At 45.8% G+C, this 27940-nt stretch overlaps 2 protein-coding genes, 1 long non-coding RNA gene and 1 pseudogene across 6 annotated transcripts; all 4 read left to right on the plus strand.

Annotated features, from left to right (window-relative positions):
* LOC142204380 (NACHT, LRR and PYD domains-containing protein 12-like) overlaps positions 1-27940 on the plus strand; it is a 997553-nt pseudogene that overhangs the window by 600184 nt on the left and 369429 nt on the right.
* GLTPD2 (glycolipid transfer protein domain containing 2) lies at positions 7923-14399 on the plus strand. Its single transcript, XM_075275976.1, has 4 exons — positions 7923-8028; positions 9504-9589; positions 11000-11187; positions 12891-14399. The coding sequence occupies exons 1-4, from the start codon at positions 7923-7925 to the stop codon at positions 13414-13416; spliced, it is 906 nt and encodes a 301-aa protein (XP_075132077.1). The 3' UTR covers positions 13417-14399.
* LOC142202326 (dnaJ homolog subfamily C member 18-like) lies at positions 18916-25637 on the plus strand. Its single transcript, XM_075272392.1, has 2 exons — positions 18916-20399; positions 23956-25637. The coding sequence occupies exons 1-2, from the start codon at positions 19890-19892 to the stop codon at positions 24946-24948; spliced, it is 1503 nt and encodes a 500-aa protein (XP_075128493.1). The 5' UTR covers positions 18916-19889; the 3' UTR covers positions 24949-25637.
* LOC142204672 (uncharacterized) lies at positions 25993-26956 on the plus strand. Of its 4 annotated transcripts, none has more exons than XR_012716144.1 (3): positions 25993-26420; positions 26454-26774; positions 26877-26956. It is a non-coding gene; the product is annotated as an uncharacterized LOC142204672 (long non-coding RNA). The 4 variants fall into 4 exon arrangements; XR_012716143.1 differs by having other exon boundaries at positions 26454-26738; positions 26844-26941; XR_012716141.1 differs by having other exon boundaries at positions 26844-26902.

Here is a 27940-nt window from a genome sequence, read left to right on the forward strand (position 1 = left end):
GAACTGTATACATGTTCTCTGCAGCCCCTGAGGGAGAGGTGAATATTAGAGCCCACAATTCATAGTAGACAGCTGAAAGTGGAGTTGGGCTCCATAAGAAGCTGTACTCTGGAACCCATTTGGCATCCAGGTATTTGGGCCCCTGGGAATTCACTATGTTAAGCCCCATATTTCAACACTGGGAGAGTGATCCCCTATCACCATCATAGTCTGGGCATCCCTCATCTCAAGCCTGGGAATAGCCAATCAGTTGGATTCTACCATCCATATCACAAAAATTGTATGAGACAAGTTTTTAGAATAAATTTTCACTTTGCTTCAACTACAACCACTGGCCTTCTGAGTCGTTCCTTACCATCAGGGCCCTTCCGAACACCACCACACTGCTCATGGTGAGACAGGACTCCTCTCCAACTGGAAGCGCCCTTGGGGGGAACAACAATCACCACCGTTAGGTACCAAGCAGGACCTCCTTATCAGTGTCCAGCCAAGGACGTGGGATGGAGGAGTTCGGTTGAGTGTACTCGACCAACACTGTGACATCACCATATCACTACTAATACCCCCATCCTTCAGTTCCCTCCATTGGGTTGTGGCAAAATCACCACCTGCGTGCAGGGAAGGCAATGTTTCATTACCAGATGGGACCCATCCTCCCAACCAGGGTAAGCCATTGGTTGCACTCCCCCTCCCTCAGTTGAGCGACACTTTTGCACTTTTGATAATGTCTCAAACATTTCTAGAAATTATGTCAATTGTCACTCCCTTTTAATTAATATTTACTGACATCAGTGAGTACTAAGCGACTTGGCTTGGTGGCGCCACTTCTTTTTTATACCGCAGCATGCAGGCTTCTATCAGAAATGGTCATGGCGACATGTATATAATCACACAATGCTGGAAGAAACGGCCCCTTTCCATTAGCAATGTGGCCAGGGTCTTGATGGCAGTACCCCCTGTTCTGCCCTGATGGTGGCCCTGTCTGCAGCAGGGAGGCTCAAAGAGCGCTGAGACGGAGACATCACTACAGCTGGGGACTGCAGGCAGCAATATGGGATTGGGTGGGTAGGATCTTAAAAAAAAAGGAAGAAAAAAATTGCATATACTATATGGATTGAAATGTCACTGAGGGACCAGGGGGTATTATGGGTGGGCTACTTGAAGGGGGAAGTTGAGAAGTTATCTCTATCTGGTGTACAGGGCGATAACTAGAGCTGGTAACTATTGTACCTAGTTTCCAAAAATTATAGGATCAAACAAATATCAAGTTTTGGTTTTGCCACTTACAAATCCCTCTTCTAATAGCCTCCAGGTGCCAGAAGGTGCTAGAGGATGGGTGACATGGAGCACCGATTCTATTCACATAATAGGACCAGACCAATAGACTGCACTTATAGGGTATTGCAGCTTTGCTTTAATGACTTTTATAGGAACAACACTGCACATGTCGCCTGTCCACTAGTAGCTCCAGCACATGAACCTGTTTGGGGTCCGGGTGTCCCCAACAGATCACAGGAAAGTTCATCAGTATGAAAATTCAATACGGGACCTGAAAATCCCTTTAATTAGTTCAGATTTTCCTGTTAGGGTTTATGAATGAGCCTTTTCTACACTAAAGAATCCCTTTAAGTTCTATAACCCTCTGCAATGACTTGTGGACGCCGAATCTTAATGTGTAAACAACAGGCCCTTCATGGTTGTGTTTTGGTAGATACTCTGCAATAAGTAGCAAGAACAGATCTATTCCTGTCGTGTTCACACATAGTCACCTGTTACGCAAGATGAAGAGAGCGAGCCCGGAGGACAGAACAGGCAACAATAGTAAACAGAGGGCATTATTGTACAAGACGATGCAAATAATATAGACTGAACAAATATTACCCAATATTCTGCAATCATCTGTGAAACCTCAACCATGATCAGATTCATCACCAGCAACGATGGAAATTACTAACCTGAATTATTCTCTTATACATCAATGGGGTATACAATAGACTTCTGTAGTCAGGGTCTGGCTGGACTGGCCCTCTACGGTACCAGGGCTCTAACAGAGTGATGGTACTGCGAAAGACACCAAAATTTGAAGGGTTCTGTGGTTTATTTCCTAGGGTTGTTGAACATTGGGTCCTCAGAATCATTTCATCTGGTGGGCCCAAGAAACCTTAGTCCAACCCTGTTTTGGCTCACCTGATAATGGGAACGATTTGCCCATTCTTTATACAATTACAGTACCCACAACTGCAGTGATCAAGAATATGGTGAGTGAGCAGCCCAGTGCCTGGCATGTAAACAACACTGGGACAATGCTCCACAGTGGACCCCACACAGTATTATATGCTCCGCAGTGGACCCCACACAGTATTATATGCTCCACAGTGGACCTCACACAGTATTATATGCTCCACAGTGGACCCCACACAGTATTATATGCTCCACAGTGGACCCCACACAGTATTATATGCTCCACAGTGGACCCCACACAGTATTATATGCTTCACAGTGGACCCCACACAGTATTATATGCTTCACAGTGGACCCCACACAGTATTATATGCTCCACAGTGGACCCCACACAGTATTATATGCTCCACAGTGGACCCCACACAGTATTATATGCTCCGCACTGTCCTCCACAAGGTACTATATTCTCTGCAGTGGATCCCACACAGTATAATATGCTCCACAGTGGACCCCACAAACTTTTATATGCTCCGCAGTGGACCCCACACAGTATTATATGCTCCGCAGTGGCCTCCACATGGTATTATATGCTCCGCAGTGGCCTCCACAAGGTATTATATGCTCCGCAGTGGCCCTGTCAGGATCTGAGTTGTGTATAAAACGGTTGTGTGTTTTTTGGTCGTGTTCATCTGGGGATTTGAGTCGATGTCCTGGGGTTCTCTGGTCATTCTCTTTGCCACTGAACCGTTGGGATAGTGGTTGGGTCTCGGCCTTAGTGTCTACTTGAGCTTGCTTTGTGTCTCAGTGAATGCGAGATTCAGGTGTGTGTAATTGTCGTCATCCTATCAGGTCTTTCCGGGGGTCTGTATTAGGCTGACTGCTGGCTTCAGTCCTCAACAGTTTTCGTGGTTACCAGCTAGGATTCTTGGCCCAGTCTAGGAGGAGAGTTCAGTTGGAGCTGTTTCAGGAGCTGAATTGGAAGTGGTGTGAGTTTTGTTCTGTGTGATAGTCTGCTTTTCCTTCAAACATTCCTACTCAACCCCTGTCCTGCATTTCTGGCTGCCTCTCACTGTTTGGTATTAGTGAGTTTCTGTTTAGGGTTTCAGGTTTGTATTGCCCCTGTCCTGTGATACCCTTTCCTCACTACTCCACTCTTCCTCTCCTCTATACCTGTTGTGTGTTTGTGGTTGTGCTGCGCCTGTTAGTTCTCCAGCACATCCCATCCTAGTTGTTACTGTTTGCAGCTGCACCTATTTTTTCGTTAGGGGTGACCGCCTCTAGGTCCCCAGTCCCTAGCCTCTTTCAGGTCTACCTGTCTGTTAGGTCTTCACATTTACAGAGCCAGCAGTTGTTGGGGCCGAGCTTAGCTCGGGTACAGCTGACCGACACCCTCAGATAGGGCCTAATCAGCTGTCGTAGCGCTAAGGACGTCTTTCCTATCCCATTTCCCTAGTAGTGCTAGCACTATTCAATAACAAGGTTGTTGGGCATTAACACAACCATGCCAGGCCCCCATACAGTATTATATGCTCCATATTGTCCCCTACACAGTATAGTATGCTCTACAGGGAACCCCACACAGTATTATATGCTCCACAGTGGACCCCACACAGTATTATATGCTCCACAGTGGACCCCACACAGTATTATATGCTCCACAGTGGCCCCATACAGTATTATATGCTCCACAGTGGACCCCACAAAGTATTATATGCTCCACAGTGGACCCCACACAGTATTATATGCTCCACAGTGGACCCCACACGGTATTATATGCTCACAGTGGACCCCACACAGTATTATATGCTCCACAGTGGACCCCACACAGTATTATATGCTCCACAGTGGACCCCACACAGTATTATATGCTCCGCACTGTCCTCCACAAGGTACTATATTCTCTGCAGTGGATCCCACACAGTATAATATGCTCCACAGTGGACCTCACAAACTTTTATATGCTCCGCAGTGGACCCCACACAGTATTATATGCTCCGCAGTGGCCTCCACATGGTATTATATGCTCCGCAGTGGCCTCCACAAGGTATTATATGCTCCGCAGTGGCCCTGTCAGGATCTGAGTTGTGTATAAAACGGTTGTGTGTTTTTTGGTCGTGTTCATCTGGGGATTTGAGTCGATGTCCTGGGGTTCTCTGGTCATTCTCTTTGCCACTGAACCGTTGGGATAGTGGTTGGGTCTCGGCCTTAGTGTCTACTTGAGCTTGCTTTGTGTCTCAGTGAATGCGAGATTCAGGTGTGTGTAATTGTCGTCATCCTATCAGGTCTTTCCGGGGGTCTGTATTAGGCTGACTGCTGGCTTCAGTCCTCAACAGTTTTCGTGGTTACCAGCTAGGATTCTTGGCCCAGTCTAGGAGGAGAGTTCAGTTGGAGCTGTTTCAGGAGCTGAATTGGAAGTGGTGTGAGTTTTGTTCTGTGTGATAGTCTGCTTTTCCTTCAAACATTCCTACTCAACCCCTGTCCTGCATTTCTGGCTGCCTCTCACTGTTTGGTATTAGTGAGTTTCTGTTTAGGGTTTCAGGTTTGTATTGCCCCTGTCCTGTGATACCCTTTCCTCACTACTCCACTCTTCCTCTCCTCTATACCTGTTGTGTGTTTGTGGTTGTGCTGCGCCTGTTAGTTCTCCAGCACATCCCATCCTAGTTGTTACTGTTTGCAGCTGCACCTATTTTTTCGTTAGGGGTGACCGCCTCTAGGTCCCCAGTCCCTAGCCTCTTTCAGGTCTACCTGTCTGTTAGGTCTTCACATTTACAGAGCCAGCAGTTGTTGGGGCCGAGCTTAGCTCGGGTACAGCTGACCGACACCCTCAGATAGGGCCTAATCAGCTGTCGTAGCGCTAAGGACGTCTTTCCTATCCCATTTCCCTAGTAGTGCTAGCACTATTCAGTAACAAGGTTGTTGGGCATTAACACAACCATGCCAGGCCCCCATACAGTATTATATGCTCCATATTGTCCCCTACACAGTATAGTATGCTCTACAGGGAACCCCACACAGTATTATATGCTCCACAGTGGACCCCACACAGTATTATATGCTCCACAGTGGACCCCACACAGTATTATATGCTCCACAGTGGCCCCATACAGTATTATATGCTCCACAGTGGACCCCACAAAGTATTATATGCTCCACAGTGGACCCCACACAGTATTATATGCTCCACAGTGGACCCCACACGGTATTATATGCTCACAGTGGACCCCACACAGTATTATATGCTCCACAGTGGACCCCACACAGTATTATATGCTCCACAGTGGACCCCACACAGTATTATATGCTCCGCACTGTCCTCCACAAGGTACTATATTCTCTGCAGTGGATCCCACACAGTATAATATGCTCCACAGTGGACCTCACAAACTTTTATATGCTCCGCAGTGGACCCCACACAGTATTATATGCTCCGCAGTGGCCTCCACATGGTATTATATGCTCCGCAGTGGCCTCCACAAGGTATTATATGCTCCGCAGTGGCCCTGTCAGGATCTGAGTTGTGTATAAAACGGTTGTGTGTTTTTTGGTCGTGTTCATCTGGGGATTTGAGTCGATGTCCTGGGGTTCTCTGGTCATTCTCTTTGCCACTGAACCGTTGGGATAGTGGTTGGGTCTCGGCCTTAGTGTCTACTTGAGCTTGCTTTGTGTCTCAGTGAATGCGAGATTCAGGTGTGTGTAATTGTCGTCATCCTATCAGGTCTTTCCGGGGGTCTGTATTAGGCTGACTGCTGGCTTCAGTCCTCAACAGTTTTCGTGGTTACCAGCTAGGATTCTTGGCCCAGTCTAGGAGGAGAGTTCAGTTGGAGCTGTTTCAGGAGCTGAATTGGAAGTGGTGTGAGTTTTGTTCTGTGTGATAGTCTGCTTTTCCTTCAAACATTCCTACTCAACCCCTGTCCTGCATTTCTGGCTGCCTCTCACTGTTTGGTATTAGTGAGTTTCTGTTTAGGGTTTCAGGTTTGTATTGCCCCTGTCCTGTGATACCCTTTCCTCACTACTCCACTCTTCCTCTCCTCTATACCTGTTGTGTGTTTGTGGTTGTGCTGCGCCTGTTAGTTCTCCAGCACATCCCATCCTAGTTGTTACTGTTTGCAGCTGCACCTATTTTTTCGTTAGGGGTGACCGCCTCTAGGTCCCCAGTCCCTAGCCTCTTTCAGGTCTACCTGTCTGTTAGGTCTTCACATTTACAGAGCCAGCAGTTGTTGGGGCCGAGCTTAGCTCGGGTACAGCTGACCGACACCCTCAGATAGGGCCTAATCAGCTGTCGTAGCGCTAAGGACGTCTTTCCTATCCCATTTCCCTAGTAGTGCTAGCACTATTCAGTAACAAGGTTGTTGGGCATTAACACAACCATGCCAGGCCCCCATACAGTATTATATGCTCCATATTGTCCCCTACACAGTATAGTATGCTCTACAGGGAACCCCACACAGTATTATGTGCTCCACAGTGCTCCTGAGACCCTAGAGTATAATAAGTAGAGGCTCATGAGAAGTATCCTGTGGTCTGCAGCATCCTCTTCTGTCTTCCGACTGAGGTCTTGCGCTCTAGTGGTCACTTGTAGTGCAATAACGTCATCATTACGCCGGCGTGCCCCATGTGACTACTTGTGTGACCTCAGTTACTGGAAGGAAGAGCCCCAGAGTGGATGCTCAGCCCAGGACAGGTGAATATAAGTATTGGGCCCCTTTCCATTAATAATATGTATAGCGGTTGAGGAACAAAGCTTTCCCCGACCACTGTCATGGTGGTCCGGGGCCCCGGCCATTTCCAGCTGGCTGCAGGCCCAGTACCCCTCCGGGCCCAGATGCAGTCGGATCCCTTGTGACCACGATTGTCAGACCTGAGCAGCACAGTGTCCAGCAGGGGCAGATAAAGCTCCAGCCCCCCACTCATAGACTGCACAATACAGGCCGGGCCCAGCAGGTAACATACTGGTGACTGCTCCACATCCAGTGCACTACAGCCCCGGACCTTCATATATACTAATACAGAAATAACTGGGATTAGTGACCGGTCCTGCTATTAGTGATCAGAGCCCCGCCCTCCTGATGACATCACTGACATATAATATTACTACAGTATATACACTCTTACAGGGGAGGCTCACGGTGCGGACGTGTAGAGATGAGGCAGAGCAGAGAGCGGCCGGGACAGCCCATTACTTCCTAGTACACAGAGAGGGCAATTATAGGGTTAAACTTCAGCTGAGGTCCCATCACCCAACCTGCACCCTGGACTCTGACATGTCCTTACATCACCGCAGTGACTCCTATCATCTACACAACCCCCAGAGTCACCGCTGAGTCCAGAGCAACCAGCACAGACCAGTCACCCCACCCCCACCGCGAAACTGGAAATACCAGATTATAACATGTAGATACCCCAAGTGCCATTATCCTGAACCCCAAGTATCATCCTGTCATTATCCTGTACCCCAATAACCAGCATGTTATTATCCTGCACTCCACTGTCACTGTCACTGCTGGAGAAATGTCTGGTGCCAAAGGTCTATTCCCGGGCAGAGCAGTTCTCCGTCACCGCGCACGCTCACCTTTTTAGCTGACCTATCACTTGTGCCGCTGTGTTCCTGTGTGAACTGATAGGGGGGTAAAGGTTCATCTCTTATCTTTCTCAGGGAGATTAGGAAACTGTGACCAGACTGCGGCAGGATCCGGATATTCCAACCACTGCAGTATGGACAGTCCATCGCTTCGGAGGTAATCATGGCGTTTCCAGCCTTCACGGATATGAGCTGCCGCAAAGTCCTTCGCCTATTCTTCCCACTGACTCTGATATTCCTGTTCCTATACCTGAGCTCCGTGAAGCTTCGTAAGTAACCAATACATTAGTGGCAGTAATGGTCTCAGAATGGCGGAAGTATCACTGGCCACACCAAGACATTGGGCGCCCCCATACCTCCAGAGTTACAGCTTCTTTGAGTATGGTATTCTTTGGTCCTTGGTTGAACCCATCATTGATGAAAATTCTGGGTTAATTTCTTAAGGACTATGGGATCTACCCCAAGACTGGGGTCAGAGTGGAACAACTTCACACAGGTGGCTGATCCTTAGTCCATGGTGATCTTGCCTTGAGGGTGGTTACCCTACCATGGAAACCATGATCGTTGAAGCTCCGATCTTGGTAGACGTTGCCTCTAGAGACAGGTCGCAGCTTGGTTGAGTGTTGCATCATTTAGATTACAATAACTCCACTTGTGGTTTCTGAGGAGCCTTGAAGGTTCACACAGGTTTTTTTGGTCTGGAACCTGAAGCATAGGCCGCCTCAGGTTCCGGATCAAAAAACGGGTAGCCGCCACTGAGTGCCGATGCACTGCACTCCGGATTAGACTCAATGAATGGGCCTAGTCTGGAGTAGGGAGTGTCTTCAGGCTGATTCGCGAAGAAGGAGCATGTTCGTTCTTTTTTCCGGGAGCTGGAACAAATGGCTGGAAATCCCTATTTATTTTTGGTTTAATGGTTTTTATATGTATTCTATACTAAGGAGTGATTTGAATTTTTATATTTTTCTAAAACTTAAAGAGAAAGCTAAAAAAAATTAGCACCTGAGATTAGCTGATTGCTTATACCCTAGATTGTAAGGCTGGGTTGACACGGGGTTATTTGGTCCAGAAACTCAGTTTCCGGACAAAAAAATAGGTAACTGTGACTCGATGCCGATGCAGTGCACGCACTCCGCTCCAGAACAAACGCCTCCTAGAAAATAGAACTGACCGGCTCCCATTGATTTCAATGGGAGACGTCTTTTCGGTCAGGATTTTGAGGCGAATATGGCCTCAAAATCCTAAACAAAAAACTACTTTGTGAACTCAGCCTAATACTAACGTATTGCAGTCTATGGTAAAATCCCTGTATTACTATAGAGGCTTGCCGCAGGCAGGACTTAATAGTTATATTGCTGTTGCAGGCCTTGGAGGTCTAGGAAGGTTCCCAGCAGACACAGCACCCGAATGACTCCCACAATCTCACCATAGAGTAGCTGTAGACCCCTCAGATACTTTGGTCACACCTGAGGAAGGGGTTGGGGTTAAATTAGCAGATGTTGGGCAGGGGTTAATTTAACAATCAAGAAGCTCAGGCCCCATATAGTGGTAAGCCCAAGGGCCCTGTGGGGCTCACCCTTGTGCTGGATTTATATAGATGTTAGTAAGGAGTATGGCTAAGCCTTGAGAGGTGCACGTACTTGTTTGTATGTATATACATAAGTATTACATATATACTGTATATATGACTGTTTCCATTGTATATGGAGGAGACTGCTTAAAAGATTTTACCCCTGATTTACAGCAGATGCCGCCCTCCACGAGTGCATGAAAGACGGAAAACCCTGCGTGCAGGTAGAGAATGATGTCATCCCAAAAGAGGAGGTAAAAGTAAGTGTATACTGAATGTATAGAAATAACACAATTGTAACATCCTGATATAACCAGGGCATAGTCTGGTATAGAGTTACAGCTGTTATATACTGTATCTTCTTGTATTATCCTATTAATATTATAAAGGTGAAAGTTTGTGAGTTTGGATGTTTGTGGGTTTGTGTCACTCCACCGATTTGGCTGAAATTTTCCACAAACATCGTCACTACACTCGATTACGCAATAGGCTACTTTTCGTCACAATAGCGCACATACGTTTTTCCCAGGACCCCCACAAATCCCAAACTCACATCACTATCTCTGCAATCTCACACACTTTGGACCATAGCAAGCTACAAAATTCATATTACCCTCTAAAGCAGAGGTCAGCGACCCCTGGCACACGTGCCAAGAGTGGCACTCCTGCCATATTTCACTGGCATGCCAGCAGCACAGGACCTGCAAGAGTTAAATGAAGTCCGAGCGTCCCTTCAGTGCTCTGCTAGAGCTGAGGCATAAGGACACTCCCCTTTGAGAGGGGTGCAGGAAACCCAGGGGGTGGAGCTTAATCGCTCAGGTCTGTGCCTGCTATAGTGGTCTGCATCCTGCAAACATTACCCGAGGAGGAGAGGAAGCTGCTAGCAAAGTGAAACTGAAAAACACACAGGTACATGGGATTACTGTTCTCATTAATGTCAGCCATTTGGGGTTATTAGTTTAGTCTTAGTAACTCCATGTGCCTCACATTAATAGGAATAAACCCCATCATGTCCCTCATATTAACCCCTGTGTGCCTCATATTAATAGGAATAAACCCCATCATGTCCCTCATATTAACCCCTGTGTGCCCCATATAAAGGTTACTAATATGTGAGACATATGGAGGTAATAATAAAAGACCTCAATAATGAAGATACTTAATTATTACCTCCAAGTCTCTCACATATCAGTAACTCTTACACTGGGGTTAATGTGAGGGACATGATGGGGTTAATTGCTATTAATAAGAGGCACATGGAGTTACTAAACTGTGATGCACATGACCAGACTTTATGTTGTTTGCTCGAGAGTATCCTGTGCCCAAAACTTACATGTACTGGCGGAAAATAACAAATCATACAATGTCGTATATTGAAGTATATTAACCTGCAATCCCTCTGTCCCAAAGACACTATGTACAGTTTATACCAACACCGTATATATAGCAGCTGAACTACAAATTACATTCAACACAAAAGTCTCACGTATTCTCAGAATTACAGCAACAACAAGATACACAGTTACATGTCATATCCCATCCCTTATACACAGTACGAAAACCTTACCCGCACCTGTATATACCCACTGCTACAATCACCGCAGACCAAGTCGCGGGTACCAGCTAGTATAGTGATATGGATACTTATTTCCTTGTATGTTCTCTCCCAGCAGGCAGATGGCGCTAGCTCTCTTAAAGGAGATGTCAACTACGTCCAGGTGGTTGAGCGCTCACTAAAAAACTGCAAAGGGAAGAAATTTCAAATAGGAAAAATGCTGCAGTCATTTCACACATGTGTGACTAGTGACCAAGAGATTTTACTGGAACATTATTTGGAAGCATGGAGGGAGCTGATAAAGTAAGTTTACTTCTCTTCCTTCTTTTTAGAAGCTGTGAGTCTGCTCCTCCCCCTATAGGGTGATACAGAAGGGAGCTATGAGTCTGCTCCTCCCCCTATAGGGTGATACAGAAGGGAGCTATGAGTCTGCTCCTCCCCCTATAGGGTGATACAGAAGGGAGCTATGAGTCTGCTCCTCCTCCTATAGGGTGATACAGACAGAAGGGAGCTATGAGTCTGCCCCTCCTCCTATAGGGTGATACAGACAGAAGGGAGCTATGAGTCTGCCCCTCCTCCTATAGGGTGATACAGAAGGGAGCTATGAGTCTGCCCCTCCTCCTATAGGGTGATACAGAAGGGAGCTATGAGTCTGCCCCTCCTCCTATAGGGTGATACAGACAGAAGGGAGCTATGAGTCTGCCCCTCCTCCTATAGGGTGATACAGAAGGGAGCTATGAGTCTGCTCCTCCTCCTATAGGGTGATACAGAAGGGAGCTATGAGTCTGCCCCTCCTCCTATAGGGTGATACAGAAGGGAGCTATGAGTCTGCCCCTCCTTCTATAGGGTGATACAGGAGGGAGCTATGAGTCTGCTCCTCCTCCTATAGGGTGATACAGACAGAAGGGAGCTATGAGTCTGCTCCTCCCCCTATAGGGTGATACAGAAGGGAGCTATGAGTCTGCTCCTCCTCCTATAGGGTGATACAGAAGAGAGCTATGAGTCTGCTCCTCCTCCTGTAGGGTGATACAGACAGAAGGGAGCTATGAGTCTGCCCCTCCTCCTATAGGGTGATACAGAAGGGAGCTATGAGGCTGCCCCTCCTCCTATAGGGTGATACAGAAGGGAGCTATGAGTCTGCCCCTCCTCCTATAGGGTGATACAGACAGAAGGGAGCTATGAGTCTGTCCCTCCTCCTATAGGGCGATACAGAAGGGAGCTATGAGTCTGCCCCTCCTCCTATAGGGTGATACAGAAGGGAGCTATGAGTCTGCCCCTCCTCCTATAGGGTGATACAGACAGAACGGAGCTATGAGTCTGCCCCTCCTCCTATAGGGTGATACAGGGGGCTATGAGTCTGCTCCTCCTCCTATAGGGTGATACAGAAGGGAGCTATGAGTCTGCTCCTCCTCCTATAGGGTGATACAGAAGGGAGCTATGAGTCTGCCCCTCCTCCTATAGGGCGATACAGAAGGGAGCTATGAGTCTGCCCCTCCTCCTATAGGGTGATACAGAAGGGAGCTATGAGTCTGCCCCTCCTCCTATAGGGTGATACAGAAGGGAGCTATGAGTCTGCCCCTCCTCCTATAGGGTGATACAGAAGGGAGCTATGAGTCTGCCCCTCCTCCTATAGGGCGATACAGAAGGGAGCTATGAGTCTGCCCCTCCTCCTATAGGGTGATACAGACAGAAGGGAGCTATGAGTCTGCCCCTCCTCCTATAGGGCGATACAGGAGGGAGCTATGAGTCTGCCCCTCCTCCTATAGGGTGATACAGGAGGGAGCTATGAGTCTGCCCCTCCTCCTATAGGGTGATACAGACAGAAGGGAGCTATGAGTCTGCCCCTCCTCCTATAGGGTGATACAGAAGGGAGCTATGAGTCTGCCCCTCCTCCTATAGGGTGATACAGAAGGGAGCTATGAGTCTGCCCCTCCTCCTATAGGGTGATACAGACAGTAACTCCATCCCTCCCATATAAGGTCTAACCTGCCGTCCTTATCTTTCAGGTTCATGGATTCTATGGGGACAGTCTTCACCTTCATATCCCATGAAACCATCACCAAAATCGACATTCTCCAAAAGTACCTAAATGGGGAGAATGGGAGAAACTATCGGACCATCAGGTCCATGATGAAATATGAGTTGGAGAATGATGTGGTGAACTTCAAAGAACTTCCTTCCAACAAGGTTCCTTCTGGTTGTCGGACATTGTTACGTATGCACCGAGCCTTGAAGTGGCTGGAGGTTTTCCTCTACAATGTTGGCACCAATCCTGGTCAGGATAAGACCTCTGAGATGTGTGCTGAGGCCTACCACAAGACCTTGGCTCACTATCACAGCTGGTTTATCCGGCAGGTGGCTGAGGTGGCTTTCCTGGCCCTGCCTCCGGTAGAGGAGATGTACAAGGTGGTTTGTGTGAAGGACCATTCAGAAGCTAGAGTAGTCCTCCTGACCACTGTAGATGCCATAGTAAAGGTCTACAACATTACCCAAGAGCTGTATACAGAAAACCACATGCTTGAGTTACCATGAATCTTGATGTTTGAGGAGAAAAACTCAATGGTCTGCCTCTTCTAAAGAAAGATAAAGACTTTGTTGTGGAGGATGGTGGAACGTTGACTTTGTATTATGTAGATCGGAATGGTTACCGAAGATATGACAAGACCATCCAACATGGAGTGGGACTGGTTGTCCCTCTATGGACATTTATTGTATATTCGGAGCCAAACAATCTCTCGGAAATGTCATGGAGACTGTCTTGGTCCAAAGAGAGGCACATGAGATTGGTAGTGACACAAGGAATCAGAAACGGTCTCTTCAAACCCATAAACGACGCTGAACACTCTTTCTCAACAGTTGCATCTTGATGCTGAGGACTGTGCACGCCAAAGATCCATTCGAAGTCAACCTCGGCCACCAACACTTGTCATAACTAGCACATGGCAGTTTTGGGCTTAGGTTTTGGGCTTGTCTTTGACCTGTGAAGGTGCACCATTAGTGTTGCCCAACCATCGATGCATATGGCGTCAGCCTTACTCTCTGACACCCAGGTTCCTAGGTTAGTTCACTCTCATAGGGACTCTGCTGAGGACTACCTAACCCCAACGTGTTCTGGTTCTAGTTCCATCTCTCAGTTGATATGATTGCTACCTGAGCATCTCTCATTTTAAAGACAGTTACTTTCGGGCCTCACCACAATCCACCATCAAGAGCGTCAACTTGGATACAGTTTACAAACACCTTTTTAGGGCAATCGGGTTTGAGACGTTCATGTCTACTTTTTGGTTCCAAAAACTAGGTATGCATGGGTGCACCTAATCTTACCTGTTTACAGACCTACGACCAACCTTCTTAGCACAAGGGACAGGACAATGACCCTCACCATCTATATCCACTTAGAGGATGTATATTTGACTGGCCTGGACTGGTATTTGGACTCCGCTACTCATCATGGATGGTGTTTGTCCACTGCCGAAACCTTGAAACTGCAAAATTAAGAGGCAACTATGATATGACAGCCGCTATGTATGATCGGAGACAGCCATCTCTTTTGTCGTGAAATGTGAAGGTGCTCAATAAATATTGGGGTGGACCTCCTAACTCTGAAACCAAGCGTGTAAGCAGCAGGTTCCTCCATTTCTATAAGTGGTTCTCTTCGAGCACCACAGCACCACCAGGGTGCCCTATGTATCCCATTCTATGAGATCACGATGCCCACCCCAGCTCAGGGCCCCTGTGTTTCTTCATAGTTTATCTTCATAGTTCCAAGGACCATTAGATCCACAGCTATCATCTCTTTTGGAACATCTGGCAGGCTTCCAAAAAGTGGATTGACATTCAAGAGTCTTTCCAGGAAATGGTTGGCACATAAAGTGTCCACATCATGTGTAAAATTATTGGGAGCCCGGTGGATTTGGGAGCCTTCTGGTGGCCTCAGGAGATTTGTCCGCTCTTCCTGAGACTCTGGAACAATGAACAAATATCATGAGTCCACCAGAATGCTCTAGAATCCTCTGGGCTCCCGTTGTGGACACTTTATGTGCCAGCCATTTCCTGGAAAGACTCTTGAAGGTCAATCCACTTTTTGGAAGCCTCCCAGATGTTCCCAAAGAGTTGGTAGCTATGGGTCTACTGGTCCCATTACATACAATGGGGATATTTTACGTGGGGGTCACATCCCGAAGAAGGGACGTGTCCAACACAGTTATTTTTTGCCTATGTCACAAAAAGGGACATGACCGTGCCAAAAAAGAGCCTGGCCTGAGGAAAAATTTTCCAGATGCCAACACCAGAATGTTGGCAAGTATGACTACACGCCAACTCTGGAGTGTAGTCATACACACCAGAGTTGGCGTACTTGCCAACTCTCCCGAAACGTTCAGGAGACTCCAGAAATAAGGGCTGACCTCCTGGACCCCTGAAGAACTGACAAATCTCCCACATGTTCTGGGGTCTCTGCCACTGTGTACAGGATGTCAGCACTTAATGTGCCAGTCACATCCCAAAAAGGGTCATAGGTGCCACATTTTTGTGCTTGGGTGACAAAAAGAGAGCGCTGCATGTCCACAAATGAGTATTGCCTCATGGCAAGGGGTCCACCAATGTTGGATATTGGCAATTCTGTCTATATCATCTTGCCTACAGATTTGATGGCACTGCAGCGACAGGTCCCATTAAAGGGATTCTATCATTAAAATCACATTTTTTTCTCGATCACACGTAGAAATCCCAGTTTTCGTCTGTATGCAATGAGTTCTCTCGCAGCACTGGGGGCATCCCCAATGCTGCGAGAGAACTCTCCAGTGCTGCCTCCATCTTCTTCAGGAACGGCCTCTCCCTGTGTCTTCTTCCGGAGCTAGGTTCAAACTTCTAGGCCTCGGGCAGAGCCGACTGCAGAAAATGGCTGCTTACCCCAGATTACTGTGTAAGCAACCATTTTATTGTGGCCTGTGGGCATGCGCAGTCGGCTCGGCCCGAGGCATAGAAGTTTGAACCTAGCTCCGGAAGAAGACGCGCTGAGAGGCCGTTCCTGAAGAAGATGGAGGCATCGCTGGAGAGTTCTCTCGCAGCACTGGTGATGCCCCCAGTGCTGCGAGAGAACTCATTTGCATTAACAGGAAAACTGGGATTTCTACTGAACGGCAGCGCGGAGAAGACATCTAAAGGTAGGAGAAGAATTGCCTTTCTTAAGGCTATTCCTACGTGTGGTCGAGAAAAAATGTGATTTTAATGATAGAATCCCTTTAAATTTGTCCCAAGTTCTGCAGAAGTTTTGACCATAAAGAAGTAGTCAGAGCGCCACCTACAGGTAGGCAGGTGCTATTACAGCAAAATTATTCAGAATTTTTTTAAAAAAAAAACTTCCAGGAATTTCTAGTAGACTTTCTGGTTCAGTTTTTTTGTCAAGATTTCGGCTTGCTGTGAATGGAAACACTCTTGTCTACACACAAAGGCCCTGCTCACACAGCTGAGGGTTTGTTACAGTGTATCAGAGTGGGTGACTCTATGTATATGAGTATTACATGGCATCATGATGCCCTTCCTCCCACCATCATTGACCCGGTTCTCCATATGTTTGCCGCGGCAGGTCACATGACACATCCGAACCGCAGCATTCAGCAGCGGGCCGCAGTCACATCGTGTTCTGTGCTGGCCCTGTTTACTTTCTATTTATATCCAGGGCTTATCCAGGCAGCATTATCTGAAGCCCGGGCGGCCAGGAAGCACTGACGGTGTGAAACTGGATCATCCACTGAAGTTCAGACAGATGCCAATCACTCTCCACTATGCGGACACAGACTGATAACATGGTGCGGGGACCGGTTCTAATAAGACGCCCCAACACAAGTCATCGACCCTATATATGTAGATTAGGGTTCACAGGACAAGCACCCCTGTCCACCACGCCATGCTCCTAGGACCAAGGAAGCCACCATCCCTGGAGATAAGCTGAGCATACTGACCACATGGAGGTCCTCCAGCTGGGACAACCTCTATGAGCCAGACGTTTCCTGTGAGTCTCATGATTTTCAGGCCCCGTCACCCGATCTTCACCTTCACCTTATATCTGCTCCGAGCAGTCAATATTAGGCTAGGGCTACACGGCGACCTTGGCCTGGACTCCCGCCGTGAGACTAGACATCACTGCAGTGCCCTGTGACTCCTTCACTCATGTTAGTGAATGGATTTGCGTTGCAACCCAAACTGGGCCCTGGATTGCGATTTCTAGTTGCAAAAAGATTGAACACCGCTCAATGCTTTGTGAGTGGAAAACACGGTCACGGCGCATTAGGGGTCGCAAGGCAATTCTGGCCATCTTTGTTCCCAGCCAAAGTCACTGCGTAGCTTTAGCCTTAACCCCTTCACCTAAAAACACGTACATGTACACGTGAAGAGCCATATGGAGAGAGCTCAGGAGCCGCCGCTAACATCCGTGATCATTGCCGATTTATATGCCATGGTAAAACTCAATCGCAACATCTAAAGTGTGCAGGCGCCATGGGCACCACCATTTTTAACAATCGCCACCCTTCGGAACGTCATCAGGGTGCAGCAATTGGTTGCTATGATTAGCAAGGAGCCTATTGAAGGCTCCCAGGCTTGTTATTGCCACAGTTCTATTACAGGCTGGCAGAGGCAGTATGTGATAGAAGTATCTGGATTGTACTATACACTGCAGTATATCACTATTGCAATGTATTGTATCAGCCATCAGAACCCCCTAGGGTTAAAGGTCCCTAGAGGGTCTCAAAATATTTTTTTTTTAAAAAAAAGTATAAAAAACACAAAAATATAAAAATTTTCCCCCAAACATAAACACTTTAGGTCTCTGGCGCTCAAAAATTTAGTCTTGTTACGTTCACACGGACCCGGAGAATACAGGTAACAGGTCACTTTTATAACAGAGAATAGAGATGAGCGAGTAATATACGAAACTCCAGTTTCGAATAGCACGCACCCAGAGGAATGAATGGAAGTGGCCGGCACGCAGACTTTGCCGTAGGCCCGCCGGTTAACCCCCTGCGGGTTACGGCTACGTCCATTCATTCCTATGGGTGCGTGCTATTCGATACTGGAGTTTAGAATAGTACTGGCTCGTCTCTATTCATTATGTTATAAAAGTGACCTGTTACCTGTATTCTCCAGGTAAGTGTGAACTTAACAATACTCAATTGTTTATGTTTGGGGGAAATTTTTTATATTTTTGTGTTTTTTATACTTTTTAATTTTTTTTTTATTTAGCTATTTATTATTATTATTATTATTATTATTATTATTATTATTATTATTATTTTTATTATTATTATTATTATTAATATTAATAATAATAATCTGATACTAATAATAGCTAAATAATCATCATCATCATCCTTTTAATATAAATAATAAAATGTAGTAATAATAATAATAATAATAATAATAATAACAATATAAACCAATAATAATAATAATAATGTTGATGAGAATAAAAAAAACTATTATTATAATCTAATATTACTAGTCATATAAAGCTAAAAATATTAATAACATTAATAAGCCTATTATTCTAAACTAACACTCATAATAATATAAACCTATAACAATAATAAAAATATAAACGTATGATAAAAACCTATTATTATAAACTGATACTACTAATATTATAAACCTAAAATAATAACAAGAATAATAATATTCCTATTATTCTAAACTAACACTAATAATAATATAAACCTATAATAATAATAAACCTATTATTATAAAATAATAATAATAGTAGTAATAATAATAACAATAAACCTATAAAATAATAATAATAATAATAATAATAATAATAATAATTAATAATACATTTTTATAAAATGCTAATTCCAAAAGATTGAAAGAAATGTTCCTTTTGGTGTAGTTGCAGAGATGCATCCTGTGGCATAGCTTATCCTGAGGCTGCGGTGAGAACTACATGTCCCATCATCCCCCGGGCTGGGGAGGAAGCAGTGTGGGTAGCTGCGGATCAGCTGCTGCTGTCTGTAGTGTGCGCTGCCTCTCTCCAAGGCTTTTTATAGGACTGGTGGGGGATGGGACTGAAAGCAGGCCAGAGACATCAGATGCCTGGCTCCTGGGCTCTAGCTAATTAATCCATCCAGGAGAGGGGGATCCTGGGATTACTGTCATTATTACAGCCGCCGCACCGTGCAGGTGGCCAGAGCCATGGAAATACTGCCTTCTAACCATCCCATCCTCCGGACACTGCGATAATCACCGCCTCGCTGGACGCCCAGGACCCCAACATCTGCAATATTATATTATCACACAATCATCCGGCCCAGACTCCCAGAAGAATCCGCACTGCACAGGACGCTACACTCCCGAGGCGGAGGAATGCCGGAGCCACATCCATATTCATGAGCAGCTGTTGACACCCTGGATCCCTAGATGCCATTCAATGACAGGCTGCGAAGCCACCGTAACACCTCCATCTACATCCAAGACCGCGCTTTGTTCCCCCGCGCCGACCGTGCCGCCTTCACACTCGCACAGCCATGTGTCACTATGTCACTAGGAAAAAAGCCGTAGTCACAGGTTTTTTCCCGAAAAATTCTGCCGGCTATTAAAACCTTCATTTGGAAATTTTCATTTTGTTATTTAATTTGCTGGGGAAATGTAAGATTTTTTTTTTAAATTTTGATTTCAATTAAGGCAACTGCTTTAAAAAAAATATTTGTTACAAATCTGCAACCCTTCTGCTCAAAATTTTCTAGAATTTATTATTATTATTATTATTATTATTATTATTATTATTATTATTACGCAATATGAAGGGTAAATTCTGAATTAGAAAAAGTTGATTTTTTTAATTTATTTAATTTATTCATTATTATTGTTTTTATTTTTAACCTGACCTCCAAAACGGATTTAAAAAACATATTTTTGCACGCATTTTGTTTAGTTCTTCATCGTTTTTGCAATTTTTTGGTTTTCGGATGCTCTAAGGACTTTGGTAGTGGAAGTCGGAGAAGACGCCGGTTATGATGGAGCGACAGAGAGCTGAGATGCTTATAAAGATCGCACGGGTGCGACTCCAGTGCGGGAGAACAGGGGATGCTCTAAATTACCTATTTCAGGCCCAAAGCCTCTACCCTACTCGTACGGCGGCCGGACTCATACAGGCCATACGAGGCGGCCACTTCGAAGCCGACGGAGGCCAGTCTGGACCAACACATGGTCATTATGATCAACGAGAATTCTGGGCCCACCAAAACCACTATGCGGGTTGTGGGAATTGTGGCAGGCCGGCGTGGCAGGAGGAAGAGGAAGAAGAAGATGATGATGACGACGATGATGAGGATGAAGAGGACGATGATGAAGAAGAAGAGGAACGAGTGATACAAGGCTTTGAAGATCATGAGGATTATTATCGAGTCCTTGGAGTCAGACGGGATGCTGACACGGAAGTGATCCGGAAAGCGTATCGGAAACTGGCGCTGAGATACCACCCAGATAAGAACAGCTCTCCGGGAGCCACAGAGGCCTTCAAGGTGAACGGGGATGGTGAGCCAAAGTGAACAGCAGTGGGGGGGTATATAGTGTCCGTATGACTTGTAAAAATTCAGATTTCTTAATCATATCTGGTTCTATGAAGGTTAGGTGGCAACTAATATGGCTGCCATGAGAGCTCCACCCAGCTAGGCCACAGTCAGACATTGTACCTGTACCACCAAAAAAGACCTTTGATCACCAAACACTCTTTGAAACCTAAAGTAGTTAAAATTTCGACACCAAGTTTCCTTAGAGTGCACATGGGGTTAATGGTAGAATCCCTAGTGGTCCAGGGTCTAAAGTGGCTAATGCAAACATCTTTGGTTGTTTGGACTTTGGCACTGAAGGAGCCCGTGCTAAAATCCTTGTTGTTTTAAGGCATAAAAAGGGTTATTTTAAGCATTAGGAGGGAGGCTACTGTGAGCATCCCTGATGGTCTAGGGCAGTTAAGGGGTTAATACTAGGCTAGGCACTGATATGCAAAGATATTAGGTGGTCAGTCATATTGAAATGGGCAATTACAAAATCATTGGGGTCTTAGGGCCACTTCGAAGCCAATGGAGGCCGCTCTGGACCAATACATGGGCAATTATATGACCACAAGTGGGCAATTACAAAATCATTGGTGTCTTCGATTAGTAAGGGGTTATCCAGGATTTAAGGCCAAAAAAGAGGTCACACATCCCTGGCACTCCATTGTCCAGTCCTGGTCCCCTTTCCCTGCTCTGTCGTAGGTAGAGAAGCTCACATGACCACTCAGTGGCCTCAGCAATCGCTGGAAACTAGTGACGTAACGCCAAATACCGGATTAGTAATTGGTCACAGTGGTCACACAACCCCCTCTACTTCCGGAACAGCCACTTATGGCATGGGAGAGAAAGGGGACCAGGACTGAACAATAGAGAATTGGGGATAAGTGTGTCTTTTTTCAGCTTTATACCCACACTGGCTACCCCTACGTTTACCCTAAATCTTGAACGCCTTTAATGCCAGCTTCTTTGGTGGTCTAGGTACTAATGTGGTCTATGCCAAAATCCTTGGTGGCCTTGTGTATTGAAAAGGTCATGGTCTGGGGAGCAGTTAAAGGGTTAATGGTGGTCAAGAATCGTGAAGGGGTTAATGCCTGCAACCATGGTGGCCTAGTGAAGTGAAGAGGTTAATGTTGGTATCCCTGGTGGTCTAGGGTATAGAGGGGGTTAATATCAATATTTCTGATGGTCTAGGGTAATGAAAGGGTTAATGAATGCATCCATGGTGGACCAGGGAAGAGAAGGAGTTAATGTTAGTGTCCGTAGTGGTCTAACCAAGCTAAGGGGTTAATGGTAGTATCCTTTACAGGCAGCCCGGATGTCCCTGAGTTTGCCCTAAATTGAACGCCTTTAATGACAGCGTCTTTGTTGGTGTAAGTACTAATGTGGACTATGCCAAAATGCTTCATGGCCTTGTGTATTGAAAAGATCAATGCCAAAACCTGTCATGGTCTGGGGCGGGGGGCAGTTAACGGGTTAATGTTAGTATACCTGATGGTCAAGAGTCGCGAAGGGGTTAATGTCTGCATCCATGGTGGTCTAGTGAAGTGAATAGGTTAATATTAGTATTTCCAATGGTCTAGGGTAGTGAAATGATTAATAACTGTATCTGTGGTGGACTAGGGAAGTGAAGGGGTTAATGTTAGTATCCCTCAGTGTACTAGGGTAGTGAAGGGGCTAGTCTTAGTGTCCATAGTGGTTAACCAAAGTGAAGGAGTTGATAATGTTAGCATCCCTGATGGTCTAGGGAAATAATTGGATTAATGTAAGTACCCCTGATGGACTAGGGTAGTGAAGGGGTTAATGCTATTTTCCCTGATGATCTAAGGAAGTGAAGGGGTTAATTTTAGTATCCCTGAGTTGCCTAGGGTAGTGAAGGGGCTAGTCTTAGTGTCCATAGTGGTTAACAAAAGTGATGGGGTTGATAATTTTAGTTTTCCTGATGAACTAGGGAAATGAGGGTGGTTAATGTTAGTACCCCTGATTGTGTAGGGTAGTGAAGGCGTTAATTTTAGTGTCCCTGGTGATCTAGGGAAGTGTATGTGTTAATGTTAGTTTCCCTGATGGCCTAGGGAAGTGAAGGGTTTAATGTTAGTATTCCTGATCATTTAAAGTACTAAAGGAGTTAATGTTAGTACCCCTGAAGGTCTAGGGAACTGAAGGGGTTAATGTTAGTACCCCTGATGGTCTAGGGTAGTGAAGGGGTTAATGTTAGTTTCCCTGATGGTCTAGGGTAGTGAAGGAGGTAATGTTAGTACCCCTGATGTTCTAGGGAAGTGAAGGGGATAATGTTAGTATTCCTGATAATCTAAGATATTAAAGGTGTTAATGTTAGTTCCCCTGAAGGTCTAGGGAACTGAAAGGGTTAATGTTAGTACCCCTGATGGTCTAGGGTAGTGAAGGGGTTAATGTTAGTTTCCCTGATGGTCTAGGGTAGTGAAGGAGGTAATGTTAGTACCCCTGATGTTCTAGGGAAGTGAAGGGGATAATGTTAGTATTCCTGATAATCTAAGTTATTAAAGGTGTTAATGTTAGTATCCCTGATTGTCTAGGGTAGTGAAGGGGTTAATGATAGTGTCCCTGGTGATCTAGGGAAGTGTAGGTGTTAATGATAGTTTCCCTGATGGCCTAGGGAAGTGAAGGGGTTAATGTTAGTATTCCTGATCATCTAAAGTAGTAAAGGGGTTAATGTTAGTACCCCTGAAGGTCTAGGGAACTGAAGGGGTTAATGTTAGTACCCCTGAAGATCTAGGGAACTGAAGGGATTAATTTTAGTACCACTGAAGGTCTAAGGAACTGAAGGGGTTAATGTTGGTTTCTTTTATGGTCTAGGGTAGTGAAGGAGGTAATGTTAGTACCCCTGATGTTCTAGGTAAGTGAAGGGGTTAATGTTAGTATTCCTGATAATCTAAAGTAGTAAAAGGGTTAATGTTAGTACCCCTGATGGTCTAGGGTAGTGAAGGCAGTAATGTCTGCATCCTTTATGGGTCAAAGGAATTGTGGTCTATAATTCAGGTACTGGCTGGTTTTTGCATCAATTACCAAGCTGGTTGTTCAAGTAAGGGCTGGGTGGAACCCAATAACATAATATAGGGAATGTCACTCAGCTTTCAAAGACCACAGAATAGCAAATCCAGCTCTTTATATAGTACATGGGGGTGATGGATGTAACAAAGGAGATTGCTCAGGTCATACTTCCCTAAGTCCAGGAGACCACTGTGTCCTCCACAGATCCCCCATAACAGTGTGTCATTTACAGACCCCCCAAACAGTGTATCATCCAAAGATCCTCCATAACAGTGTGTCCTCCACAGATCCCCAAACAGTGTATCATCCAAAGATGTTCCTACAGTAATGTATCATCCAAAGATCCTCCATAACAGTGTGTGCTCCATAGATGTCCCCATGACAATGTGTAGACCACATGTGCCCCCATAACAGTGTGTGAGCTGCAGTGATCTATGATCTCCATAGTTCTTATGTTTGTGGTGTATTTATATACATATTGGTTTTAATATTTTCTCAGGTTATTGGGAAAGCTTTTGCGGTTCTTAACGATGCAACAAAGAGAAAAGCTTATGACGACTCCCAAGGCCGAGCTCAAGTTTCATCTGACCAGGATCTAACAACAGATGAGATCTTTGATCTATTTTTCAGGGGCCACTTTTCCGCCCGAGCTGCTTATGCCTTCAGTGGTCGTCCACGAGAGCCTCCAAGACCAACCAGAAGAGATCAACCAGATGGAAAGTGGCAGAGATGGTCAGCAGAGGATGATATGCAAGATAGGCCAAGGTGGCAGCAGAGGGAAAGTATGAGGCCAAATGGTCAAGAATGGAGATGGAGAGAGGAAGCCTTCCAAGAAGGAAGGAGGCAATGGCAAGAGCAGAAGCAGGAGGCCAGTCAATCAAAGATGCAGAAAGAAACCAAACGAGAGCCGGGAAGACCCAAGACCCAACAGGAGAGGAAACAGGATGCTGGAAGGACAAGTCCGAAGTGGTGGGAGAAGAGAGGTCCAGAACCCAAGAAGTCAAGATGGCGTGAAGAGATGGAGAAACATAATATGAAACGACCTAGAAGACAGGAAGAAGAAGAAGAGGGTGGATCTCCTAAATCAGCCTACTCTGCCTTCATACAAGTCCTACCAGTCTTGATCTTGGTTGTGGTATCAGTGGTGGCACAGATGACGGCCACCGCTCCAGCGTACAGTCTCCATCCTAAACCTTCGTCTGGTCTAACAATCCCTCGGGAAACTAGTAGCCGTGGGGTCCCGTATTTTGTTGGCCAGAATTTTCAGAACCGTTATCGAGGTCCAACACTGGTGGAGCTGGAGCGGGCTGTAGAGAAGGAATACGCTGAGCAAGTCCAAGCTGGTTGTTGGAAAGAGAAACAGCAGAGGTCCGACTTGGCCAACCTTGCCCGACTTTATGGAGACCAGAGGTTAAGGGAGAAGGCTGACACCTTCAAGATGGAGAACTGTAGGAAGTTGTCAGACCTCATTGGTATACGGAGAGGAGGTTGATGCCATAGGTCCATCTGGTGCGGTTCTTACAAGACTTATCTAGAGGAGTGTTCGCACCATGTTCGCACCAGTTAATACTTCAGCTACTAGGAGCCTAGAACCTTAGGCCCAGGCTACATGGTGACGTTCACCATACGAAGCTTAATGTGGTGGTGGTGACATTGGGTCAAGTCCATCAGTCACACCTCTAAGCCACTAAAAATTTCCTCAACTCAAACACATGTAACTTTCATCGTATGACCCCAGTCTAAACATGTCCCAGAAGTCCCACGTAGCCTGGGCCTCCTATTCATTGTAGGATGAACCTTCTCAGCAATTTCGTAAGACAATTTTAGAGACTTATTATCTAAATGTTCCTTATACTGTGAAAATAGATAAGAATGTGCCAAATGCGACACCGAGCCACAGAACATCCATCCTATAAACCAGAAGAACGTTATCTGCGCTTCCTATCGCTCTTGTCCTTACTTCACCCAATGGCTGCCTACTAGGTTGGGTGGACGTCTCATCCATAGTGGCTGGGATTTGCTAGGAATGGTTTGCAAAATGTAATCCCATTGGTTGTTTGGACATCTCCAGAAAGGACTGTAAAATCCCTTCATGTCTTCAGTGCAATGCTCAGATCACTAGACACATGTATTTTACATTTTAATTGCCTGTAAGTTAATAAAATAAACACTTTTACCTCATCCCTCATCATTACCTCAGGAGATGGTGCTGGGAGGAGAATGTGGCCGCTTTCATTCAGACATAACTGCTCCGGAGATCACACGACAGTCAGGGGAAGTGGTCTGAGATAGATCAGGGCCGATCATGGCTGATTCGAGGGGCAGCCCCTTGGTGAGGAAATCCCACTGGATGTAGGCCTTCATTATGATCTTTCGACTCACAGAATTGGTGCCTCACAAGGACTTCTGATGCCAAAGAAAATCAATAGAGCTTAAAAAGTTGGGAACAAAAAATGGAGGCTGGGCTCCACAGCATTACCCCAAAGGTCCTACAGCCAGTCTACAATTATGGTGCCATCTGAAGTGGAAATATTATTGGACAGCTTATGACAATGGAATGGTTGCTGTAGGTGGTTATATGGTTGACACTTGATTCATAGGAAATGGTGCCCAGATGCGGTAATGGCTACTGGGTACTAGGACAAGGTGAACGACGTAGACGTTTTTGGTTAGAAGAACAAGGTGAATGATGTAGACACTGCCAGGTAGGAAAAGGTGAATGATGTAGATTCTGTCGGGTAGAAGAACAAGGTGAATGATGTACAGACTTCTGGGTAAAAGGACAAGATGAATGACGTAGACACTTCTGGGTAGAAGGATAAAGTGAATGACGTAGAGTCCGCTGAGTAAAAGAATAAGGTGAATGATGTAGACACTGCCGGGTAGGACAAGGTGAATGACGTAGAGACTTCTGGGTAGAAGGGCAAGGTGAATGACGTAGACTCCGCTGAGTAGAAGAATTAGGTGAATGATGTAGACGCCTATGGGTAGAACAAGGTGAATGATGTAGACACTTCTGGGTAGAAGAACAAGGTGAATGACGTAGACACTTCTGGGTAGGACAAGGTGAATGACGTAGACGCCGCTGGGCAAAAGAACAAGGTGAATGATGTAGACACTTCTGGGTAGAAGGATAAAGTGAATGACGTAGACGCCTATGGGTTGAAGAACAAGGTGAATGATGTAGACTCCACTGAGTAGAAGAATAAGGTGAATGACGTAGACGCCGCTGGGCAAAAGAACAAGGTGAATGACGTAGACACTTCTGGGTAGAAGGATAAAGTGAATGACGTAGACGCCTATGGGTTGAAGAACAAGGTGAATGATGTAGACTCCACTGAGTAGAAGAATAAGGTGAATGATGTAGACACTGCCGGGAAGAACAAGATGAATGATGTAGACACTGCCGGGTAGGACAAGACGAATGATGTAGACACTTCTGGGTAGAAGAATAAGATGAATGACGTAGACACTGCTGGGTAGGAGGACAAGGTGAATGATGTAGACACTGCCGAGTTGAAGGTCAAGGTGAATGACATAGATGCCGCTGGGTAGAAGAACTGCTGGTTACAAGGATACTCCCGATCTCCAGAACTTGAGGCACCAGCTCAGTATAACTTAGAGGAAGAAGGGGTATGGAGGGGAGGTGATCTCTAGCCAGAGGGATAAATTTTGAGCGTCTATCCACTGTGACCATCACAAATCCCAAGGCCAGGTGGGTACAGATCACGAATAGAAATTATGTCAATGGAAGTCTGTATGGGTGCTGAGTGTATCTAAAATTACAGATGAAAAAGCTGCGAGTACAGCGATGTGGCGGTGAAAACATCACATATCGGATGGACCCTATTATGGTCAATGGGGTCCCTCAAGGTCAATTGTTGTCTAATCTTCTGGTCCTACTACGGAACAAAGGAATGAAAGAAAAGAAAGCAAGTGTAAAAGAACTCTCAGTCTCCATGGTGCTGGACCCATATGATGGTTGTCTCCTTGTTGTGGCTCCAGGTCAGACCACCATTGATGGGATTTTCTAGAAAGGGGTCTTATCTCCAGAAGAGCACCGATCTGAAGAGCGGGGGGGGGGGGGGGGGGGGGGGGAGACAATGGTGCTTTGTACAGCAGGACAGAGATGACCATATGTGTGGCCAAGTGCAACTGAGTTGTGGTATCAGACATAATTTCATGCTATTGTGTCCGGTATGTCGGGGGAAAGTGCTGAGCTGCTTCTGCTACTGATCAGTGGGAGCCCTAGAGGTGTCACCCCTAAAACTATAGAAAAACCATCAATGAAACTCGCAATATTAGAAAAACATGGCTGCTTTTTTCCCCAGAAACAGCGCCACAGCTATCCTCAGGTTGCAAGTGGTACAGCAGCTCAATATCACTTCGATAAGGCTGATGTGCTGTACCAGACACAATCTACGGACAGCTGTGGCGCTGGTTTTGCAAGAAAAAGTCAGTATTTTTGTAATCTTGTACAATCC

Source organism: Leptodactylus fuscus, chromosome 5, assembly GCF_031893055.1.
Source record: "Leptodactylus fuscus isolate aLepFus1 chromosome 5, aLepFus1.hap2, whole genome shotgun sequence".
In the NCBI taxonomy this organism is placed as follows: Eukaryota; Metazoa; Chordata; class Amphibia; order Anura; family Leptodactylidae; genus Leptodactylus; species Leptodactylus fuscus.

Coding starts and splice junctions, on each gene's coding strand:
- GLTPD2 (XM_075275976.1), top strand. CDS start 7,923: ATGGCGTTTCCAGCCTTCACGGATATGAGCTGCCGCAAAGTCCTTCGC. Junction 8,029..9,503: donor CCTGAGCTCCGTGAAGCTTC/GTAAGTAACCAA, acceptor CCTGATTTACAG/CAGATGCCGCCCTCCACGAG. Junction 11,188..12,890: donor GCATGGAGGGAGCTGATAAA/GTAAGTTTACTT, acceptor CTTATCTTTCAG/GTTCATGGATTCTATGGGGA.
- LOC142202326 (XM_075272392.1), top strand. CDS start 19,890: ATGATGGAGCGACAGAGAGCTGAGATGCTTATAAAGATCGCACGGGTG. Junction 20,400..23,955: donor GAGCCACAGAGGCCTTCAAG/GTGAACGGGGAT, acceptor ATATTTTCTCAG/GTTATTGGGAAAGCTTTTGC.